This window comes from Lycorma delicatula, chromosome 6 (assembly GCF_047948215.1).
Source record: "Lycorma delicatula isolate Av1 chromosome 6, ASM4794821v1, whole genome shotgun sequence".
In the NCBI taxonomy this organism is placed as follows: domain Eukaryota; kingdom Metazoa; phylum Arthropoda; class Insecta; order Hemiptera; family Fulgoridae; genus Lycorma; species Lycorma delicatula.
The window spans coordinates 143,476,034-143,499,024 of NC_134460.1; the positions used below are offsets into that span (position 1 = coordinate 143,476,034).

General features: G+C 30.7%; 1 protein-coding gene across 2 annotated transcripts in view; it reads right to left on the bottom strand.

Moving 5' to 3' along the window:
* Window positions 1-13,354, bottom strand: part of Nnp-1 (Ribosomal RNA processing protein 1 homolog Nnp-1) — a 42,697-nt gene extending 29,343 nt beyond the window's left edge. Inside the window, exons 1-2 of one of the 2 annotated variants that reach the window (XM_075368717.1) lie at window positions 13,083-13,354; window positions 4,348-4,427 (exon numbers count right to left, since the gene is read on the bottom strand). In XM_075368717.1, coding sequence (XP_075224832.1) covers window positions 4,348-4,427; window positions 13,083-13,239 — 237 coding nt within the window. In that variant the 5' untranslated portion in view covers window positions 13,240-13,354. The remainder of the gene's footprint in view (window positions 1-4,347; window positions 4,428-13,082) is intronic. The other variant, XM_075368716.1, reaches the window with a different exon arrangement.
* Between the last annotated feature and the right edge of the window lie 9,637 nt (window positions 13,355-22,991).

A 22,991-nucleotide genomic window follows, 5' to 3' on the forward strand; every position in this document is an offset into this window, starting at 1 on the left:
AGAATTAATCTCTTTTATTCAACAAAAAAACATTCTGTAAATAAACAAGAAAATGACATGCAAACAACAAAAGATTGTACCACTTGTTCTGCTTGAATATAACTTTGAATATGCCAAAAAAGGTTTTTGTTTTCGTCAAACGAACCTAATACAATACTGATCACAATAAAACATTAACACATACCTTAAAAGGATTTAGACACACCATAGGTAACCACATAAATTGCTATTTATGATGTTAAGGTGGCTTGGAGTACCTTTTTTGTATTTCGCATTATAAAGAACATTGCATCGTAGTGCCTAATATTGAATATGATTAATTCAATTGTGGATGTAAATATATACATTATTTTGAAGAAAAAAAAAATATATATATATACAAAATCGAATTACTATACTAAATTAAAAGTTTGCAATTATGTTAAAACTATCTTGTAATCTATTATTAAAAGTGTGATCATACATCTGGCTCTTTTAATCATCTGCTCCAAACATGATAAATCCACTAATACGGGAATGAAAGAATGGTATACATAAATGACCTAGCAAGTTGGTGGGAAGAGGAAATATCTCTGCTAAAAACATAATAATACTCTCTAGAACATTTGAAAAGAAAATAATTATGAATATCTGCCACTTTCTTTATAATTAATACAGGAAATTTACTCTAAGTTTTCTTTGCAAATAATTTTTGGCCACAAAAAAGCATAATTTTTAAATTGTAAATAAAAAAAGCATGTAATAATAAAACTTTAAGGTGCAAGCTTACCTTGTGTTTTTATCAATCAGAATTCACGTAACTTAAGCACTAAGTAAATATTTTATTACTTTATAAAATTCATTATAAATTTATTTAACACTACACTCTGCATTTCACATTACACTTGTCGTAAAGATTTTCCATAAATCAATATTACTTTAAGTTTAACAGCTGACTAAATACTACTTGAACCAGATTCTTGAATTTTTGCTGCTTGCTCTTAAAAAAATTCAGGTTAACTGAAATAGTTTCTACATCATCCTGTTATATCAGCTTGCTACATTAGATCTTTCAGGTTTACTACAAGGTTGAAATAATTTTTCCATTGAGAAACACTACGTAAAGGCATTGGTAAGCAGTATTTTTATGTTCTGCAAGGGCTGATATGTTAGGCAAACTTATTAACCTCAATCCATGTTACTACCTCAAAAGAGTTGAGTTTACGGTTACTAGTTATGGCAATAAACAACAAGCATATTGGACAGACAGTAGTGCCGAATGTAGTGCTTAGCTTGCTGGCTTTTACATTAGTTGGTCTTGGGTGTCAACTCATCATTTCTTTTATCTAATCATTAAAATATGTCTCTTGCATGTCCAAGGTTATAAAAATAGGATGCATCTTTTTTTTATTTTGAATTGCTTCATCAAAGAGAACACAAAATTTATTTTCATTTCTCTGAATTTCATTAAAAAGTTCTTTTTTTAAGGCATTTTTTTACGATAACTGATTCCTCTTCACTACCAGAGAGTTCTAAAAACAAACCTAGGTCCTTTCAAAATTGTTTTCAGTTCATTTATCAATTAGGAAGAAAGGCTTCTTTGAAAGTTCTAATTGGCCTTCCATACTTTATAGCCAGAGTGAAATATGAGTATCCACATTTCATTTATTCATTTTTCTACTCTCCTAGACAGCTTTCTCTTCCTTCTGCACAGCTGCTGGCTGTATTTGATTCTAAAGAAAAACTAAATATAGCTTATTAAAAAGAAACACTTTTTGTATAATCACTTTTAATGAAAATAAAATGAGATAAATTTAAAACTAGCTATAAAAAGAACATTTTCATAAATGATAAATATTGAATAAGGTAAGTTATCCATGTTTCTAATCATTTTTAATACTTATGTGTAACACTGCTAAGTTACTTGACAAAATGTACATTTTGTTCCACTACTTTTGTATAAAGGGATATAATAGAAAAGATTAAGTTATAAATGGAAAAATTGTCTTTGACTAGCTTATATTTCTTTGCATATATGACAGCAAACTTCAGAAGTTTTCAGAATTTAACAGATTTTACAGATGTATTAATCTTATTACATATATAATGTAAAACACATACAATATCAAAACCATGTCATTAAATTCTTTCAATTTAAACTACTCTCACTAACTACACCATCAAGTGCACAAATACTAATTTACAACTACTAAAAATTATAGAAAAACAATCCTCTCAATTCTCAAAATAAGATTAATTATGCTAGAATAATAATAATTGTGAATAGGTCCTAATAAAAGACTTTTATTTAAAGCTTACAGATATAAAATGGAGTGGTCTCAAGTTTCATCCAAAATAAATTAACAGTTAATTCTGGCAAAAATGGTGGTTGATGGTTCTTGGTTTTCAGTTGTGTTAAATGATAAGTTAATGAAAAATACATTACTGAATTATCAGAAATTAATATTAACAGACGTTCTACACACCAAAGTGCTTTATATGTATTTTTGAAACCTAAATTCATTAACGCGTTAATGTCAGTAACAATAGGGGAAAGAACCTACATGAATATCAACAACGTATTAATTTTGACAGGCCCATAAATTTATGATGTTATATTTTTTTTTGTTTTATAGATTTTATGAAACTTATTTTAAGCCAATTTTTAACAGAGCAATCACTTGCTGTTCACTGTTTCACATTAGCAATCACAAGAATTAAAAAGATTTCTTGAAAAATACAATTTTTCATGAAAAAAAAACATACTGTACATATAGTATAGTATTAGTGTTTTATGGTGTACTGTACTATAATGAACAAAGTTAGACAAAACAGAAAACTTATCCCTAGTCTTACATCATTAGTCTAGGGTCTACAGCATTAGCCTGCAACTATGGAGGAAAAATGTATGATGAATAAATAAAAACAAGTCTTCATCTGTATAGCTAAATGGGCGCCATTCACAGCCTTCAATGAATGGTCAAGTAATAAACAACTATGAGAAACCAATGAGTCAAGATTTTGATGAAATTGAAACAAAAGACATTAAAGAATTTCTATATACTATAAACTCACAGAAAAAGAACTACAAGAGCTGATAACAAAGCTCTCAACTACCCACGTGGAAGAGGATGATGACGAAGTTTCAGTTACACCTATTAATGTCAAATTATTGAATGAATATTTTAGTTTATTACACAGTTAGTTAGCAACTAAATACTCTGAAATAGATCCTTTTTTATAACATCCATAAATTTTAGATGTCAACTTGACATGGCATTTACACCATATCATGAAGAGTTTAAAGAACACAAAAAAGATAAAAACAGGCACAATGAACTTTTATAGCAAAAAATAAGGCAGTTCAGTTTTTAGTCTTTTTCTGTTTAAAAAAACATGTTTCAAGTTAATGATACTTAAGATAATTTCAATGTTTCAAAATAAAGCTGGATACTAAAATTGCTGTTAAGTAAAACATTTATTTAATTTCCATGTACTTCTAATAAGCATTTATTGCTAATTACTGGCCTTTTCTGCATGATACCCACTTTTTCCCCTGAAGGTAAGGTTTCCATAATCGCAGTTTTGACATTAACAGAACTGTTAATAGCCCTGTTAATAGTGAGCGATTACTGTAAATTTTTATCTGGCAAGATTTACGCTGTAGAGTGTGGCAGTTCACAATAAAAATAATTATCTTATGTAATATGTTTAAGTACCATACTATAGTTACTAATTATGTGATTATGGGAAATTTGACAAGAGCTAAGGTTACTTCTAAAAATGGAACAGTCATTCACCCTTACAAAGATACCTGTTATATAAAGCCCACCACAGGAGTAGCAATATACTGAACATTGTTACTTTCAGAGAAAATACAGGTTGGCAACTTATACAATCTCTTCCTTTTATGGGATAGACAGTGAAAAGTATCCATTTCTGTTATGAAACAATGCATAATATATTCTCTGTCTCTACACAATAGGGGAAATATAATTTAAAAATATTTTCACAATTTTAATGAGGTATAATCAGTTATTTTGTAGAATTGATTCATTACTCACAGAATAATTATTTCGTAACTGAATGGTACAATTTAGTGGTAAATATGCAATATCTGTAATTTTATTTAATAACAAACATAAAATAATAATAAATAACATAATATTAATAATAAAATTATTATTATTTAATTAACATAATATTAATAATAAAATTATTATTATTTAAATAACATAATATTATTTATTACATAAATTAACTAGTGCACAAAGAAAGTAACTACAACTTAAGGAATTTTCTCACAAAAGAAAAGAAAAATACATTAGAGAATATTTTATAAATGCAATCAACAATAATATTAAATACCTGATAAAGAGGTTTGTCAGCCATCCAAACACAATAAAATAGTCCCTTCCATAATCTATTAAAATCATCCTCCCTTAACTCTGAAACCAAACAGAATTAAATCTATATTTATTTAATCTTTTTTTTGTTTTGTTTAAAAAAAAGTCTGATGTGGACACTTCATGACTTCTTTGTATGCCTATTAAATTACATATACAGATTTTTTTTTAAATAAAAAGTACATAAATTTTTATTTTATTAATAACTTCTGATATTTTTTCATATTTTTTTTTATTATTATTGAATTATTACTTATTGTTAAATTTTTTTACAATCAGAGGTTAATAATTATTAATAAATCAGTATATTTAAATTTAAAAAAAAAGGAGTTTGATTTGAACCAATGTGCCTTCCCTTCTTCTAAGATCCAAATATTTCATTAATTAAAATTTCACTTGGCTATAACTCTGGAACCAATGAAAATAAGTATCACTTATGATATACATACAGTTGAAAATCTTTCAATGAGGGCTACTACTACAGTTAACAAAAAGTCCAAAATCCAAATTTTTAGTTCAGTCGATTACAATCAAAAGGGATGTGCACAACTAGATGTTACAACAGTCCTAAATCCAAAATTTCAACATCCTAGGCTAATTGTTTTTGAGTTATGCGAGATACAGACATCACGTCACGCCGAAACTAGTCAAGATGGATTCAGGGATGGTCAAAATGGATACTTCTATTGAAATCTGAAATTTTTTGCAATCACAATACTTGCTTTACTTCGTACAAGGAAGTAAAAATCCATTTGAACTCACATAAGCAGAAAAATTGACAACCTGCAAGTAAAAAACTAATGCACTGTTGTTAAATAATTACTTATTGTGTGAATACATGAGATTTGGCTATTATCTTTAATAGCGAATTCTTCTAAGTCTCATTTTTCCCATATATAAACAGAATATCTGTTTTCATGATTACATGGATTGATGTTCACTTAAACTCAGCAACTATTTGGTTAATCTGAACCATACTTTGACTGTTATATTAACTTGACTAAGTACAATTTTAAGCATATATTGTCAAGATAATTCTGTAATTGGATAAGATGAAATTTATTAACAACTTGTTATTTCAATTTTTATGCAGAGTACTTTGAGTTGCTTAATTATGTTAATTAGGTTTTATTCATCAAAACTGAGTTCTCAGCTTTTAAGAACAAGAGTTTCAAAAGAAAATGTCACATTTTCACAAGTAGGCAAACAAGAAATATATTTTTGTATATTAATAAGCCAAAATTTGTCTATATATAGCATTAAGAATATTTCTTTGTAATATCTCTTTGTTTTATAAAACCAAAGCAAATTAACCCCATTACCTAAATTTGAAGCTATTTCCATGTTTTATTACACAGTGAAATAAATTTAAATTCAAATAGTATCAAACAAATCTTAACAATAAAACTTTTTGGATTAACTTACTTTAACCTGAACTCTTTATATTTTAACTTAAAATACTGATAGGGAACTATTATGGATAAAAGATACCCTTTATGGGGTTTATATGTGATCAAGGTATATTTATCAAAAACATAACAAAAGTTGTAAACAATGTGTAAATATACCTAACTTCAATAATTTGAATTTTTTAAATATTTTCAAAAATATCATCCAACAAAAAAAAAAATAAAATATGAAAAAAAATTGAAACAACTACTGGATAATTTGTTTGCTGTTAATATGTTCAAAATGCATCCTAGCATACAATTTCAATGGAAAAGATAAAATACAGTTAACTACTTAGAAAGGAAATTTGTTTTTTAAAATTTCAGAAAAAAATTATTGTCCTAGTTTTGCAAAAACTTTTATTGAAACTCTTTAATGCATTTCAGTAGAATGTTTTACATGACCAAGTTAAAAAGCAGATAGCATTCGAAAATATTTTATAAATAGTTTTTGTAGACTTTAAACAGTTACCTTCCAAACAACCGTCATTAACACCAAGAGGAACAACAGGTTAATTCCCTAATATCATAATGTATAACAAAAACTAAAGGTCCAGGAATCAAATTAAAAACCTTCAGCACTGTCAAACTGAAGAGAACAACAGTATAACTAATACAGGGATTCAAGCATCTCCTCTTTAAATCCATTACTTTAAATGCATAAAAAATCTCTGGAGGAAGCTGGACAGAGGGTATTATTTATGTTAGAGGTTAGGTAATTTACCATAAGTTCTATTCTTATGATTTATTAATTAATACCCATTATCTTAGAGAGCAACCATACATCCAAGTATGACATGAGAGTATATTAAAAAAATAAGAAAGGGAGGTGGCACACACTTAAAGTAATAACTCCTCTCAAAGTTCAATTCCACAATGTATATAAGTTTACCCTTTTTTTTTTTTACAAACTAAACCAATATTTTTTAATGTGTTTAGTTATTTTAATTTACAAATGTTTTTTAATAATTTTTTTTTTTGGGGGGAGGTATACAAATTTGTATGTCCTACATAGTGTATTCTGTAATCAATGTTTTAATGTTTTTAAGAAAACAAAAAAGGAAATCCATCTATAGCACATAAATATTTTATTTTATTACAAAACATTTCATTGTTAAGAAAGTTTTGTGATCCTGGTTTACATATACAGGTTGGTAAAAATATATACATAAGTTAATAATAACTAGATTACTATTAATGAACAGCCTGAGATGTCAGTTATTATTTATCATATTGAAAAAAAGACAAAAATATATATATATATATACACCACATTTACTTGGGTATGACATGCCCTTGAAAAATAATGTACAGCTGTAGACATTCCACTTGGTGTGTGGCTTGTTCAGCATAGTCCCTGTTCTCCTTCATCCCCAGCCCGTCCTCTAGTCATTTCAAAAAACTAGTTATGACTCATCACAACTATAATGTATAACTATAACAGCTTGTTTACTTGGTCATGTAAAATGACTAATTATACTACCATGTTTGTTTTGATTCTTATTTTCAATGCCATAAATAAATTAAATGTATGGTAATAAAATATAACAGAAACTAAAATCTGCTTGATATATTAAAACTTAAAAATAATTAGTCACTGTTGAAACTTCCCTATTGCCTATTTCTACAAATGTAAGGATATTCAAATCATACATTGCAAATATTATGAATCAATTCAGTTTGTTTTATACAACTGTCAGCTTCAGTGATTTGCAAGCATTTGTTCACCTTTTCAAGCATATTATTTGAGTAAGATTATAACATTTAATTTTTTGTGTCCCGTTTTTAGCAGTGTATTTTTTTTTTGAGAATTAATATTGTGATATTCTATTCGAATAATTTAGTCAGAAAGTGAAATTTAAATGTCAAAAATGGGGGGAACTTAACTACTCCATAGTCAATCCCGTGAAATTGTGGTTATTGTTTTAAATTTTTAACAGAGGAAGCAGAGAAAGGTGACTTTACAACTAACCCTAAGAAAATTATAGAATGTGTGGCTCGTCAGTGTCTCAAACAGGTCCATAACCTGCATAAAAAAAATTGCAGCAGGTTCATCAGCATCTTTTTCAACACCAAGGAAAACTTCTCAAAGACCAAAACCTGTCACAGATGTGAAAAACTGGGTTGGAAAGCAAAATGTAACTTCCACAGATGAAGATGTTAATGTCAGTATAGGCAAATTTAGTTCTATTGGGCCTGAACAATGGAAACCAAAAATTCACAATTGTTTACAATGTGAAGATAAATATAAAGTGAAGTAGGTATTTTAGAAAACGCAGTGGTATCTTTTATAGTACGTTTATATGAAAATAACAATAGTGATATGGTTGATAACAGTATCTACGACAGTGATCCGGATACTAGTGATGAAGCTATGAGTGGAATAGAGTATGATATTTGTCTGTTGCAAGTTATTTTTTTATTACTTAAATCAGAGATATTTCAGAATTACACTGGACTAAAGACTTACAGTATATGGCGCAATCCTACAAAATTTTCCAATAAAATAAGATAAATAGGCCTATTATAAAATAAGGTAAATAAATAAATATTTTTAATAAGATAAAATATTAACTGTAGATTTTTCAGTTTAAAACATTATAATTATTATTAACATGACAACCACCTCAATGATGATGGTAAAGTTCTACTGACAATTGAACTGGCCTGTATGCACACTTCACACATCAAGTGAAATGCTTACAGTACTAGTTTTGTTTTGGTAAAAAAAAGTTAACATGTAAAATTTTCTGATTTTTATTTATATTTTGTACAAAAAAAAAACTAAAATATAAACTTTAAAATTAAATTGGCACAAAATAGTACATTATATATAAACATTACTGTACACTGATAAACACTAAAAAATACAGAAATACACAGTAAAAAATACAGAAATACACAGAAGCTAGTATAACAGGCATGTCTGAAACAAAAAGAAGATATTGTAGCAACACCATAAGATCATTTTAAAAGACAAGTAAGTTAAAACACTAATATGGTAAATCTGAAGGATTATTAACTGTTTTTTAAACTTCAAGGCTGTTTCAATCTCCAACTTACAAAGGGGTGTGTCATCTTCGTCATCCCATATAGTAGGGTCTTCACTTCCAAGTAGGCAATCAGAAATGCAGCATTTCTTGAAACTCTTCGCAGTCAAATCATTTGAAGAAAGATCCCATACACCCAAGATCCACTCACATATTAATATCAAATTCGACTTTTTCAGTCTTCTTGTAAGAATCGTTTCTGGACTGTAGTTGTCATCCACTCAAATAAAAATGTTTCAAAGGGGCTTTGAAAGGCTGATTAATACAAACATTGAATAGCTGAAGTAATGACATCATTCCAGTAGGAATACAAACTGCATTGCTTTACTTCCTCAAAGTCTTTTTTCACATTGTTTGTTGGATGTCCACGAAAACTGTTCATCACTAATGTAGTTTTCAATTTTAATAGAGTATCAGGTCACCACTTCCACACACATTTTATTCTAAATCTAGTGCATTATCCATCCATCCATTTTTCTGGCACCTAAAAATTACACAAACATGCAATTTTTTACCCTTTGGAAGAATTTTTCTTTTAAATACAATAAATGGTATAAGGATTTTGCCATCTGCAAGTACTGTCAACATGACCGCACATTACTGTTTTTCATAACTACAAATACCCATGCAAAGTTTTAACATAGACAGCATTAATTATTGAATCTGGTGGCAAAGTAAACTGGTGTTTGATCAGCATTTTCTATCCGCCCCATTAAAACATTATTTTCTTGTCGTAACTGAATTACATGTCTCAGGAAAGCCAATAATTTTATAATAATAATTTATAATTAGTCATATATATATATATGAACTTCTTTTTGGCCATCTTATTACATAGATGTACGTTTTCTTATTGACAGTTCATATCTATTCACCATCCTCTACTTGATTTAAAATCCAGTATTTGAAGTTCCTCACAATTTGTGTGACTTTTAACTGTGTCATCTGTTGAAACAGCAAATTCTTGCTTGCATAGGTCTTGAATGTAACAAAACAAACTGCTCTTCTAGTAGTGGAAACTTCTGAATTCTGCCGCGAAATGCTCTTCTACTTTTACAGTTATCCATAAGCTTCTTTTTTTTCATTCACCAACTTCCTACACACGATTCCGGAATATCACATTTATGGTCGGCTGCATGATTACCGATTTTCTCAGCTACGCACATAACTTTTAATTTTTCGCCGATTATAAATTAAAGCAAAAGTTTTACAGAATTAATTTTTATTAGCATGTTTCAAGTACAAACTAGAAAAACTAAGTATAAGATCTGTTCAGAAAATAACTGAACATTCTTAATTACATGTCAACAGAGATATTTAGTGATGTGCAGTTGGCAGCATTGTGTCCTGCATAAACTGCTCTGTAACCACATGTTCTTGGACTGCATATATCTCATTTAGTTTTCATGTTATTGTTATTTGAGTGCAATGTGTTTAACTGTTAGTAGTGATTTTCAGGAGCAATTATACAACGTATAATTTTGTATCAAACTGGGGAAACTTATACAGAAATCTTTCAACTTTTGAAACACGTTTACGGAGATGATACGTTGGGTTGAACACATGTTACAAATGGTTTTCAAAATTTAAAGTGGTTGTCAGTCCACTCGACCCTGGAACAGGAAGTCAAAGGTCTTCCTAGTCGAACTGATGACACCCATGTCAGAAAATCAATGATCTGGTGCGTGAAAATTAACCATTGACTGTCAAGAACTTCCAGAAGTGATTAGCATTTCAACTGGATCATGCCATGATATTTTGACTGAAAAATTAAACATGCATCAAACTGTAACAAAGTTTGTTCCTCGTCTCATGACCGAACAACAGAAAAAACATCATGCGGATGTTTGTCGGCAACTTCTTGAACGAGCTAATGACGATAAAACATTCATGCAAAGGATCATAACGGTATACGAAAGCTGGGTTTATGGCTATGACATTAAGACAAACATTCAACCATCACAATAAATTGGCAAAGGATCTCCACACCCCAAGAAAGCACGTCAGTCTCGATCCAATGTCAAAGTGATGCCCTCTGTTTTTTCGATTTTAATAGAATTGTGCATTTTTAATTCTTGTCTCAAGTGAAACAGTGAACTGTGAATACTATGAAGTGTTTTACAGTGGTTACATGAAAAAAATCCGCATAAAGAGACCAGAGTTGTGGCAAGACAATTCTTTGTTCCTCAATCACAATAATGGGCTCGCACACTCAGCTTTGTGCTAAAAATCAGATCACTGTCCTCCCCAGCCTCCCTACTTGCCAGACCTGGCTTCTTGAGATTTTTTCTTATTTCCACAAATAAAATCAGTGATGAAAGACACCATTTGTGTGAGGGGATCAGTGTGAAATTGTGTGATTAGGAAAGGGAAGGTGAGTATTTTGACGGGGTTAAGGACCCTGTAAAATTAATAATAAAGACTAAAAAAATAAACTTCACTTATTTTCTGAACAGACCTTGTATGAATATAAACTGAACATACAACTCGACAAGAATAAAATTAATAATGTTATGCGTATAGCTGAGAAGGCTTGTGTGCTGTACAAAAATGCACGATAATGAATAATAACAATATAATAACTGGAAATGTGTAGATAAACAAAAATGTTTATGACAAAAATTTATTTATAAACAGGCAATTAAAAAATAGCTTACATAACGGATGTGACTCAAAATTGAGTTACTGATGTGAAATCAAATGTATTTAGAATATACGCTAAGATTTGTTTATGTTACTGCGGTTTATTACTACATTATACCACAATACGTAGTACAATGGTAAATACAGATATTGGACCCACATTTGGAAATTCCTGCATATCACATGCACCCACAAATTTCTTGTTGGTTTTAAATTTAAAAAATGCACCTCATATGCAAGAAAATACAGTATATATAAAAGAATTTGTAAATGGTGTTTGTATAATGCTGATGTTTGTAATCAACCAAACTTTCCAACTTAACAATCCAAAATTATCTTCAAGAAAATTTATATTATCTCAGGATTACTACTTGCTTACTAAAGCATAAATGAACACATTTAACATTAGTTATACTTTCAAGACAATGAAACATTTTTTAATACATCCAAGATCAATATGAGTATCATCTTCCAATTTGATCAGTGATCCATCTTTATTCATGCACTACCAGACAGTTACAAACATACTGGCTGGGGTTCTGATACAGTTGATACAAGTAGTGTTTTTTATCTCTACTGTTTTCTTGTATAAGTTTCTTGATTCAAACTACATTATTTTAACCTTTCAATTTGGAACATTTATAGATTATATAATATATAAGTTAAAAATTTCCTTAATTTTCTGCTCCTTCTCAATGTAACAGTTAATATTAACATTATGTGAGATTTACTATCTAATTTCAAGAATACCTCAGTAACATCAGTTACAGATCTCTTGAACAGACTATAAAGAAACAAACTTATTACTAATGTAATCTGCCATTTACAGTCCATGTAATTGTAGGGATGAGACCAATAAAGTTCTTAAAACTATAGATACTGTATTTTAAAAAGTAATACAATCATGTTTACAATTAAAAATAAATATTATTAATATACTTATTAAATGTTATTAATATTCATGGTTATTAAGTGTTAAAAGGTCAGAAACATTAGACACTTACCAATAAATTAGGCTTATTAGTTGACATCTGTATGAATAGTCTAAAAAGAAACCACATGAGAATTCAAAACTATTGTACACATACTAAATGACCAACATATTTTTAAAAACTCATCATTAATTACAGTTTTTCACGTCAATATTTAGCCCCATATCAATAATAATTATTGCTTTGCAATTAAAAATACTTAACAAAACTTTCAATAAGGTGTTCAAAATATGCAACAAATACAGGTTAACTTATTGAGATCCAGAATTTTAATAATTATAACCTATATATACGAAATACAACAACCACACACAAAAAATGGGATCTCATTAAAAAAAATACTATTTGAAACTTCACACAGAATTTCAAAAACAAGTAACCAAGTTTGGCACAATTTTTATTTTCATACGACTTCGAAATTAACCCAGTACTAAAAACCTGCTTATGTTATGTTATGAGCAAAAATAATTACCAGTTTAATATCAAACCACCTGTATGATATTAAAGTAAACAGAATCAACACTAAAATGAATAAAACAAGTAACGTAATTGTCAAATACATACCGATGATTCCTTGGGACCGCGAAGTTAACCAACGTCTCAGTTTTTGTAGACCCCTATGTCTCACTGACTGTTCATTGCTGCACAGAAATTTGACCAGTGATATTTCATGAGCAATTAGTAGGGTGTTCTTAATTGATGCTTTAGCTTTATAAACCATCTTAACCTCCAAGAATCACATGCTCCGCGGACCCGTAACCGTTAAGCTATAACCTAACAAAAGAAAATTTTTCGCAGGTGTGCCTGAAATCTGGCTGCATGTCATGTTTGTTAGCTAAACACGTGCAAGTGATTTGTAACCAGAAATTTATTATTTAAATGCGGCTTATTGCTAAAAAATATTTTGAAATGCTCTTAATTTTTTTTATAATATTGATATATTTTAAACTTATTCATTTTACAGTTACACAACAACTGAATCTGAACTTACAATTTTATAGTGAGTGAAGGTAATGTTTTTCATGAAGGCACTAGATGGCGCGAATTTAACTTCAACAGTTGGCTATACTTTTTATGACTGATAGTGGAGGGTAACTATTTTTGAAATATGTTCAAAACGTCTTAGAAACATTAGTCACCACTTACCAATTTTTTAATTTATACCTCATAAAAAAAAAGGAAAAAGTAGTTTATGAAACTCAGGGATAAGAAACGAATATTTAAATATTAACAGGGTGAGACCCATGGAAGACAAATTCGTTTCTCATTGTGACATATTATTTTTGAGGGATTAATCAATCTTTCTTGGAAACTGTTAAAAATTTTTTCGTGCCTAACAAGAAAATCACCTGCATATAAGTTTTATAATAACATGAATGTAGGGAGTAGTTTTACATTGTTGGTTTCTGTTTACTTGATTGCATACCCACAACTCATGGCTGTTATACGTTGATCAGTTTCTATTTGGTATAATTAATATGTTTCATGAAGAATAGTAATTACATAATAATATCAAGATGATAATTTTTATTCACAAACATTCCTAAGCCTGTTTTAAATGTAGAGCATGCAATTTACTTACCATACTGCATGACTTGTTTTTTTAATTACACAAAATAAAGTTAGAAAAAAGTAAACTGTGGAAAGACTGAATAAAGAAAGAATGATATAATAAGATTTTTTTTAATTTGTATTTTTCAACAGTGTTTGTACTGAATGTTTTTAAATAAGATTTTCATATGGTCATATGTTTCTTTCATGTTGGATGCATAAGCTAATGGCATAGAAGTAAGTTTATTGCCACTGTAGAAAAGAATAGCCTTTAAAATAGTCTATGAAAAATCAATGAAAATCCATTCTGTAGAGTTTTGTTCATGAAGAAGTGGATCCATGACAGCATAAATATTGTAACAGAACACTAAACTGTTTTCTTCAGAATATAAATCTTGAAACGCTTTCTGATGATTATGAAAGAAACACAGTATGGACAATACAGTAACAGTATGTACAGTTACAGTAGTAACAGTATGGACGGCAATACAGTATGGAAAGGCTGGAAAGCCTTTCAGCCTAGGTCCTAAAAGCTTGGCTTGTTTCTTTGACAAGTTTTAATCCCAAACAATGTCATTTAATTCACCATGAATTATCAGATGAGGTTCAGGGGAAGAGGATTCTGTTTCAAAAGCAGCACCATCTTGCTCCTCATGCCAAACTTCAGGGGCTTCCTAATATTCTAATTTATTAAAGTTAGGTGGTAAATTTGGGTTTACCCGAATTTACTTTGCTACGAATTCCTTATCTTTGTAATACAACAATAACAATCTGACAAAGGTCTTGTGATTCACACCACACCATCATATGGCAAAATTGATGTGCCAGTTACACCTAGCATATCAAAGTAGGCCCCTTCTTATGTAACACACTTATCCCAGTTATAGGGAACTCTCTTTCCTTTACGCAGAATGTCAAGCTTTGGAAAGAGCCATAAATCGCAGGGAGCCATGTATGGGGAGTAAGAAGCCTACTGAAAATATTCGATTACGTCTCTTTAAACATATACCTGTAAATTATTAGATTAGTTTAGAAAACATAGTAAGGTTGGATTTATCTGATTGCATGATTTAGCAATAGTTCTCTTAGTTAATCTACACTGATAGACACCTCAGCCATTAGTTTTGGTTTTTATACAACCCCTAATTATGAAACAAAATCATGACCCTAATTGAGGTTCAATGAAAAAATATTGGCCTATTGGCTACTACAATATTTTGCCTGGGACCAAATGAATTTTAAGTTGGCAGGAGATTTTGAAAATTTGTAAATTATTCTGTTAGAGAATTAGCTGTTAATTAACTTTACAGTACAGACAGTTAAATTGTTAATAGTGTAATTAAATTGCTTAAATAAATCTTACTTGATTTTGAATAATTTGTTTAAAAAATTAAGTTATTGTAATAAAATTAGTCAAATGGTTCATATAAATAAAAAAATTACACTTTCTGTGGAAGTTAAATCTTGTGAAATTAAATCTTGTTGTTTCAGGGAAGAGGGCGGGCCTTTGGGGGATCATTCTTCTGTCGACGTCCTACTAGAAACAGCCCGTGTCGGCCTAACGGTTCCACACTCTGCCGGCTACAGTATTCAATGATTTGCCCACTCTGTTGCCGAATTCCCCGGCCGGTGCGCAAAATTGTAATTTGTTTCCTGCCACGCTATGGTGTATGTCTTCGTCTTACAATGCCACGAAGACCCATCCTCTTCTTCTGTATAGCATGTTCCCATGCTACGTGAGTTTTTGTAGTGTCCCTCTTGGGGGGGTACGACCCATCTTTTAGTCGGTGCCTAACCATGGGTGAGGCTTCGTGAACTAGCTCCGTAAAAGTTGTCGGTCGTCGGTGTTCGCAAGGTGCGAAGAAGGCTGTTGTACTTGATGTCGGATGTGGTAGGCTGGTTTGAAGCCTAACGTGTTTGTATGCGTCTTATCTCCACGTACACTTTATAATTGCAAGGAAGGTCGTTCTCGACGCCGTTTTCCAGTACATCAAAGATTCGGTGATCATAGTCCTCTGTCCCCCAGAGGTCACTGATTTCCGTCCCCTCGACCAATTCTGTCTGTGTTGCCGGGTCGGTGGTTTTTTGTTCTCAGGGGTCTTTCCCGTAAGTCCTAGTATCTCTCTGGTTCGATGCTGCAGTGTAATCGCCAGGGGTACGATTAGTTCGGGGGTAACTTGGTCGGAGCAACATAACCTGACGAGTTCTTTTATTGCTTTCATGATTTTGTCCGTGCACTTGGTCAGTGGTGCCTGCTTCAATGGAGTGGCATTGCCAGTGACTTTGAGTTTCTTGGCTTTAGTCCGATCAGGGGTTAAGGACTCCCCGGTCGGCGGAGGTGTACCCATCCTATTATCGGTCTTCCTTTCCAATTCGGGGGATGATGTTACTGCTCGTTTATGTGACGTCACCTGTGTTTCCATGGAGGTCTTTTCTAAAGCTGTGTTTCTGTTCCAAAGCTCTGTGGCGGTCTTTTTCCACGGTTTTTGTGCGTGTAGCTTGTGAACTCTGCAGTTCACGTTCTTGCTCACCACCAGTGGTTTTCTTCTGTACTGCCTCTTTGGATCGACTCTGATCAATATCAAAATTGGTGTCGGTTTTTTAGGCGGACCGCCAACCACCACAGATGTGAGTTTGAAAAGTGGTCTTCCACAGATGTCCAACGAGTACCATCGGTAACGGACCACCCTGGCAGTGCACCGCTTTCCGGGACTAGGGTTTGATACAACCAGATGCGCCGCTGTTCCCGGAGGCCATGGTTCATGACTCACTCCGCAGAGCTATTCACTTCTCGACACGGTCGGTTACACCTTAAGGTTCGGCCACGAATCGGAAAGTGCCATGACATCACCGTGTATAGTGCAGCTGAGTAAAAAGTGTTGAGATTCATAGAATTTTTGTTGATGAGTAGTGTGTTGCTGGTAAGGCATGTGGGGTATGGAGAGTGCGAGACCAGGTGCGTGTTGTGACGTCTAGATGTATGGTGAGCAGTGTAACCTGCAGCTGCTGTATGTAGACTGAAAGTGGGGCTGCAGATTGTTGAGCAACAATCTAAAATAATACACCCTGAATTATGTCAGAGCAAATCAGATTTGCTACCCGTTATGCAAGAATCTAAAATAAATCACCCTGAACTGTCAGGACATATCAAATTTTTTACTTGTTAAGCAAGAATCTAAAATAATCCACTCTGAACTGCATCAGAGCGAATAAAATTTGTTACCCGTCTAGAATGAATCTAAATAATAACCTTGAACTGCATGAAAGCATATTAAATTTGCTATCTGTATATTATACACACTAATCGGAGCATTTTTACAATTACATAATTTAAAACTGTATTCCTAAACATTAAATTCAATTAGAACATTGAACTAGGGAAATATTTGAATTATCCAGAAGATTTTTATAGTTTTATCATTTTAACAGAAAAATGTAAGGTATACCTCCCCTGGCACTGGATTCATTTAAAAACATCTAGCCAATTATTTCAAATAATTTCTTCATTGATATCATTTACAATTTTTCACTCCTCTTTTTCTTTTCAGTGAATACTACTTCACTAACTACCATACTAAAAATGCAATTAATTCTTATAATCTAATATCATTGCAGATGTAAAATAGTTAATAAAGATTATTTGTTTTAAATAATTAAATTTAAATAAAACATTGTTTAAATTTCAACATATTGTCAAATGTTGAAATAACACTGTCAATGCAAAATTTGTATCTAACATGTTATACAACTTTCCTCGCTGTAATTTGGGTGCTGATCTCCAATATGCCATTGAAATTGTGTTACTATGTAACACAGGGTTTTACATAATAATTAGTAATTAGTAATTAGGTTTTACATAAATCATAAATTTGTAATTTTTTTTATAATAAAATCATTTTGATCAACTACTTGTTACAATTCAGAATAGTTTCTGTATTTTTACTTTTAAACAGTACGCATACATGCTTAATAAAGAAAAAATAAATAAATTATGTGTACATTGTATCATGGAAGTAGACATGTATGATATCATACAGACATCTGTTGTTGCCTATTACAGAGCTTAAAATTTTATTCAGTCTAACTTCAATTGTCTATACTGTGTGTTGTGTTCACACAGTTATTAGTGTTTTGCTATATTTTCATAAATTCTTTACAATACTTTGAGGATTTTTTCTCATTTTTATTTGCTACATGGCTTCTAAAAAGTTGGTGGATGCTCAAATCGTCCAGACAATTATTGTTACATTAGAGGTAAATGTACGCATAAATCTCAAAGAAAATCTTATTTTTGAATCGATAAAAACTGCCTGTTAATTTTTATTGCGCACTCAGGGATCAAGATAAAATCTGGGTGCCTCATGTTATTTATATATCGTGCTCAGTAACTGAACGGTTCAACAGGAAACGACGAGCCATGTTATTTATCATGCATTAGCTGCATGGAAGTCCTTCAGAGACATTGTTGGTGTTTTTTAGGCAACAGAAAAGATGAAAACTATGTTTATGGTTAATAAGCTGTTAAAAAACTACAAATATTTAGTAGGATTTCATTATTTAGTAGTATTTAGTAGGATGTCATTAAAAATTCATTTCCTACAGTCTCACCTAGACTTTTTTCCTGAAAATTTGTGCTCTGTCAGTGATGAGCAGGGAGACTGTTTCCATCAGCATCACTAACAAGGAAGATGGGATGCTAGAATGATTGATGTCTGTTGTTGGTTTTTATTTAGACAAACTGATAAAACATCGTACAAGCGAGAAAACATTTGTAAACTTATTTAAAAATTTAGTTCCAATGATTTAATCGATTAAAAACTGTATTGAATATATTTCAATTCATCTGTATTTGAATGACAAAAACTTAGCTGATTTAAACAAATTATAAATGAATACACAAAAATTATAACTTTTTTGAAATATTGGTATGACACTGATTATGCATTTATTGGTATGTATCTAAAAATGCAATGTATTACACAAAATGTTATAAGTTTTGAATTCTGCACCCAATATTTGTTAAAATCACCATGCCCAATTCTAGATGTGTTTTTTTAATATTTTGCTGCATTTCAAAAATTCTATTAGACATTTACGGTACTTACTTTTTATTCAATCCACATTTGAAACTACGGTTGATAGTCACTTTAACTAAAATTTTCTTTATCTTCCAGAACCATTTTCCGCTTTCAATATTATATTTGAGAATCAGTAACCATTATTTTTTGTCACAGCTTCCATGAATTTAAAAGAACTCACGGTACAGCACCTACAACTCAAAATCACTTGGCAAAAAGATTAGTAATGCAGTTAATATGAACTTTAATTTTTTTTTTTTTTTTTTTTGTTTTGCGTAGGAGGAGGAAAAAGCTCTACCAGCCACCATCTGGGTCCGCAACAGACGGTAGTGTCGGGCTCTCACCGACTAAAAAACCTCCCCCTTAGGGAGGAGGACCCTATTAAGAATTGGGATCACGGACGCGACTTAACTAATAATAAAATAATATCTACGTTGTACCTGAAAAAAAAATACACAGCATATACAAAATTTAAATCTATTTTCATAAAACTTAATTTACAATGCTTATCTAAGTAATTTTAACGTAAAATTTATGTTGAACCTGAAACAGAAACATACACAAAAATAGACATAAAAAATTCCTACAGGAAAGTTCCTATCAGGGGACCCTAATGGGACTAGGCATTGGGATCGCGGACGCGACTTAACTAACTAATAATAAAATAACATCTACGTTGCACCTGAAAAAACATACACAGCATATACAAAATTTATATCTATTTTCATAAAACTTAATTTACGCTGCTTATCTAAGTAATTTTAAGGTAAGATTTACGTTGAACCTGAAACAGAAACATACACAAGAATAGACATAAAAAATTCCCTACAGGAAAGTTCCTATCAGGGGACCCTACTGGGACTAGGCACCTACCGCGATTTTATAAGAATATTATACTATCACCTTAAAAACTACACAACTTATTTTTAACAAGAAAATTTATAATATTAAACAATAATAACAAAAGTAATTACCTTTAGTAGAAAATTATTCTACAATAAAAGGGAGTACCACAATGTAAGGAGGGCCACTTACATGGCAGCTCTCCCTTAGAATATTAAATGAACCGTTGAGTTACCTGAAACAAAAGAAAATAAGACAAATTCAATTAGCGGTTGTGAAATTAATATAGCTTTGTTTTAATTATTAAATTCATTTCATGTATGATAGCACTGAACTTTTTCTAACAAAAATATTTATTAGGAATGATTAGGTGGTCCATTTTTTACTCCATAAATATTTAACCTGAGATAGAAGTATTTATATAGACATTTTTTACAGAAATAGAATCGCTAGCTAGGTAGGTACACAAGAAAAGCTATACCCTCCTCCAGACTAGATAGATACTAAGAACACAGAATTTTTTACGGACCCCGCATCGTTAGATATCCATTGAGAAATCATTGAAAAACACCCTTTTAATAGATCAAGGTGGAAGAAAATAAAGGTAAAAGTGGAAGTTAGAAGGTTAGAAAGGAATAATCCACAGAAGATTGCTAAACAAGACAACTCGCCCAAAAATATTCTAAGCCCCTTTTAAGGCAGCAAGGATTCCTCTCGTACAAGATCAGAGCGCTTTACCAATAATAGATGCAAAAACATTATTCTGAATTAAGGTTCACTGATGTAGATGGTAACAAATCTATATCACATCCAGGAATGTGTGTTATATGAACCTACTTGGCCGAGCTAAAATTTTCAGCTAAGAAAAATGTTGAATCGTAACAAAAATCGATACAGGATATCTGTATACCACCTGATCCTTTTACTAATTTTTATATTATTTTTTTTTTAAATCATACTTAATATTTTTATAGAATGAAATGCATCATTTATTTTCTTATTATTTTTTACAATTTTGTATAGATTTGTATAGATTGCTCTGGTATTTAAAATTCATGAAATATTTATGTGCCATCTACTTTATAAGTATATTCTACAAATTTTGACAAAGAGGTGCAAGCATGGTTTCATTAAATTTTCAAATCCCCGTCAGGCAAGAGATTCATTGCCAAAGCAAGCAAAACAATAAAGGACTCAACAGAATTTCCATGTCAAAAAAGAAATAACTTGTGAAACCACTTGTAAATTTTTACACAGTATATCTTCTATTAAAATAATACGTTAAATGAAGATATTGCTTTGTTTCATCTATCAAAACCCATTCTCTATCTGTAAACATACATAAAATTCATTTTTATTATGATTAAAAGTTTGGGGGTATCTAAGTGAAAAAATGGCTGTCACGACAATAATTTGATTCTTATTTCGTTTATTTTACACTATGAAACAAAATCAGTTGCTTTTCATGGCTATTCTTTACATTATAAAAGAATAATTGAGTTAAATTATAAGTAAATGTTGCATTTCAATTTTATTAACAATGATGAAAAAAAATCAAATGATGTACTGTTAACTGATAAATACTCAAAATACTATTAGAAAGGTTAAAAAATATGAACAGCCGTCTTGAAATATCGTAAGCCAAGAAATGTACATAATAAGCTTATGAATTTTCATTGCTGTAACTAACAAAATTCATAAAAATTTGTATAAATATATATATATATATATATATATATATATATATATATATATATATATATATATATATATATATATATATATAACATTATATGAAATATAAACCACCTAAACACAGTAATTAGATTATTTATACTTACCTTATTTATTTCCAATAACCAGTTTGTGCAGTATCTTGCACCTTCACTTGCTATTAAATTCTATCTTATCCTTTTTAATTTATTTGTATTATTTTTGTGTAAATTATAAATATTTTCACAAGTACATTTATGTTCATTTTTTTGTCTTCTGTCATTTGACTGGTTTTTGATGGAGCTCTCCGAGATTCCCTACCTAGTGCTAGTTGTTTCATTTTGGTATACGTTGTACCTGTAGAATAGGATACATTGTATACCCTATTTATGTTCATATCATCATTTAAAATTTCACAATAACATTATAATTTATCATAAAAAAGAGATATCATTAAAACGAATAACTTTTAATGTAACAAAAATAGAATTTAATACATACTGGAGATGCAGGGTACTGCAAAAAAACAGTCGGCGGAAATTAATATGGCAAGTTTAACTTATCTAATTACTGTGTTTTGGTGGTTTTTATTTCAAATAAAATATTTAAAAAATAAAAGTAACTGCAGTATCAAAAGAGAAAGTTACCTATCAATGATGTAAACTGGAGTCTAAACTAATGGCCTGACCCTCTTTTTCTGTTTAGCCTCTGGAACCACCATTAGGTATTACTTCAGAGGATGGTATGTATGAATGCAAATTAAGTGTAGTTTTGTTCAGCGTCACGTCGACCACTCCTGAAGTGTGTGGTTAATTGAAACCCTACCATGAAAGAACACTAATATCCACAATCTAGTATTCAAATCCATTTAAATGTCTTTTTAGGATTTGAACCTTAGAACTCTTGATTTGCAATGACGAGTTAACCACTAGACTAGCCACAGTGGGCTAATGCCGTGATAATGGCTGTTTGAATTCACAGAGCGAGTAGCTCCATTACTTGGTTGCTCTAACCGAAGCTAAACATTACATAAACTGATGGACTCTTAATAAATACTAGTATTATCTTGAAATTATATGGTGTAGTAAAGAATTAGTAGTACCTTAATATTTTACCATTTGGCAACACAGCTTTACATTTATCGCCACGACTAATCCAAAGATCAAATCCATCGAGCAGCTGAAAAAATCGGTCAATCTGGTACTCTGAAGAAATAGGATGCAGCATGAAGTGGAGAGTTGATGAGATGTGGAATGTAATCTGGTAATCTGTATTATTTCTAGTCTCA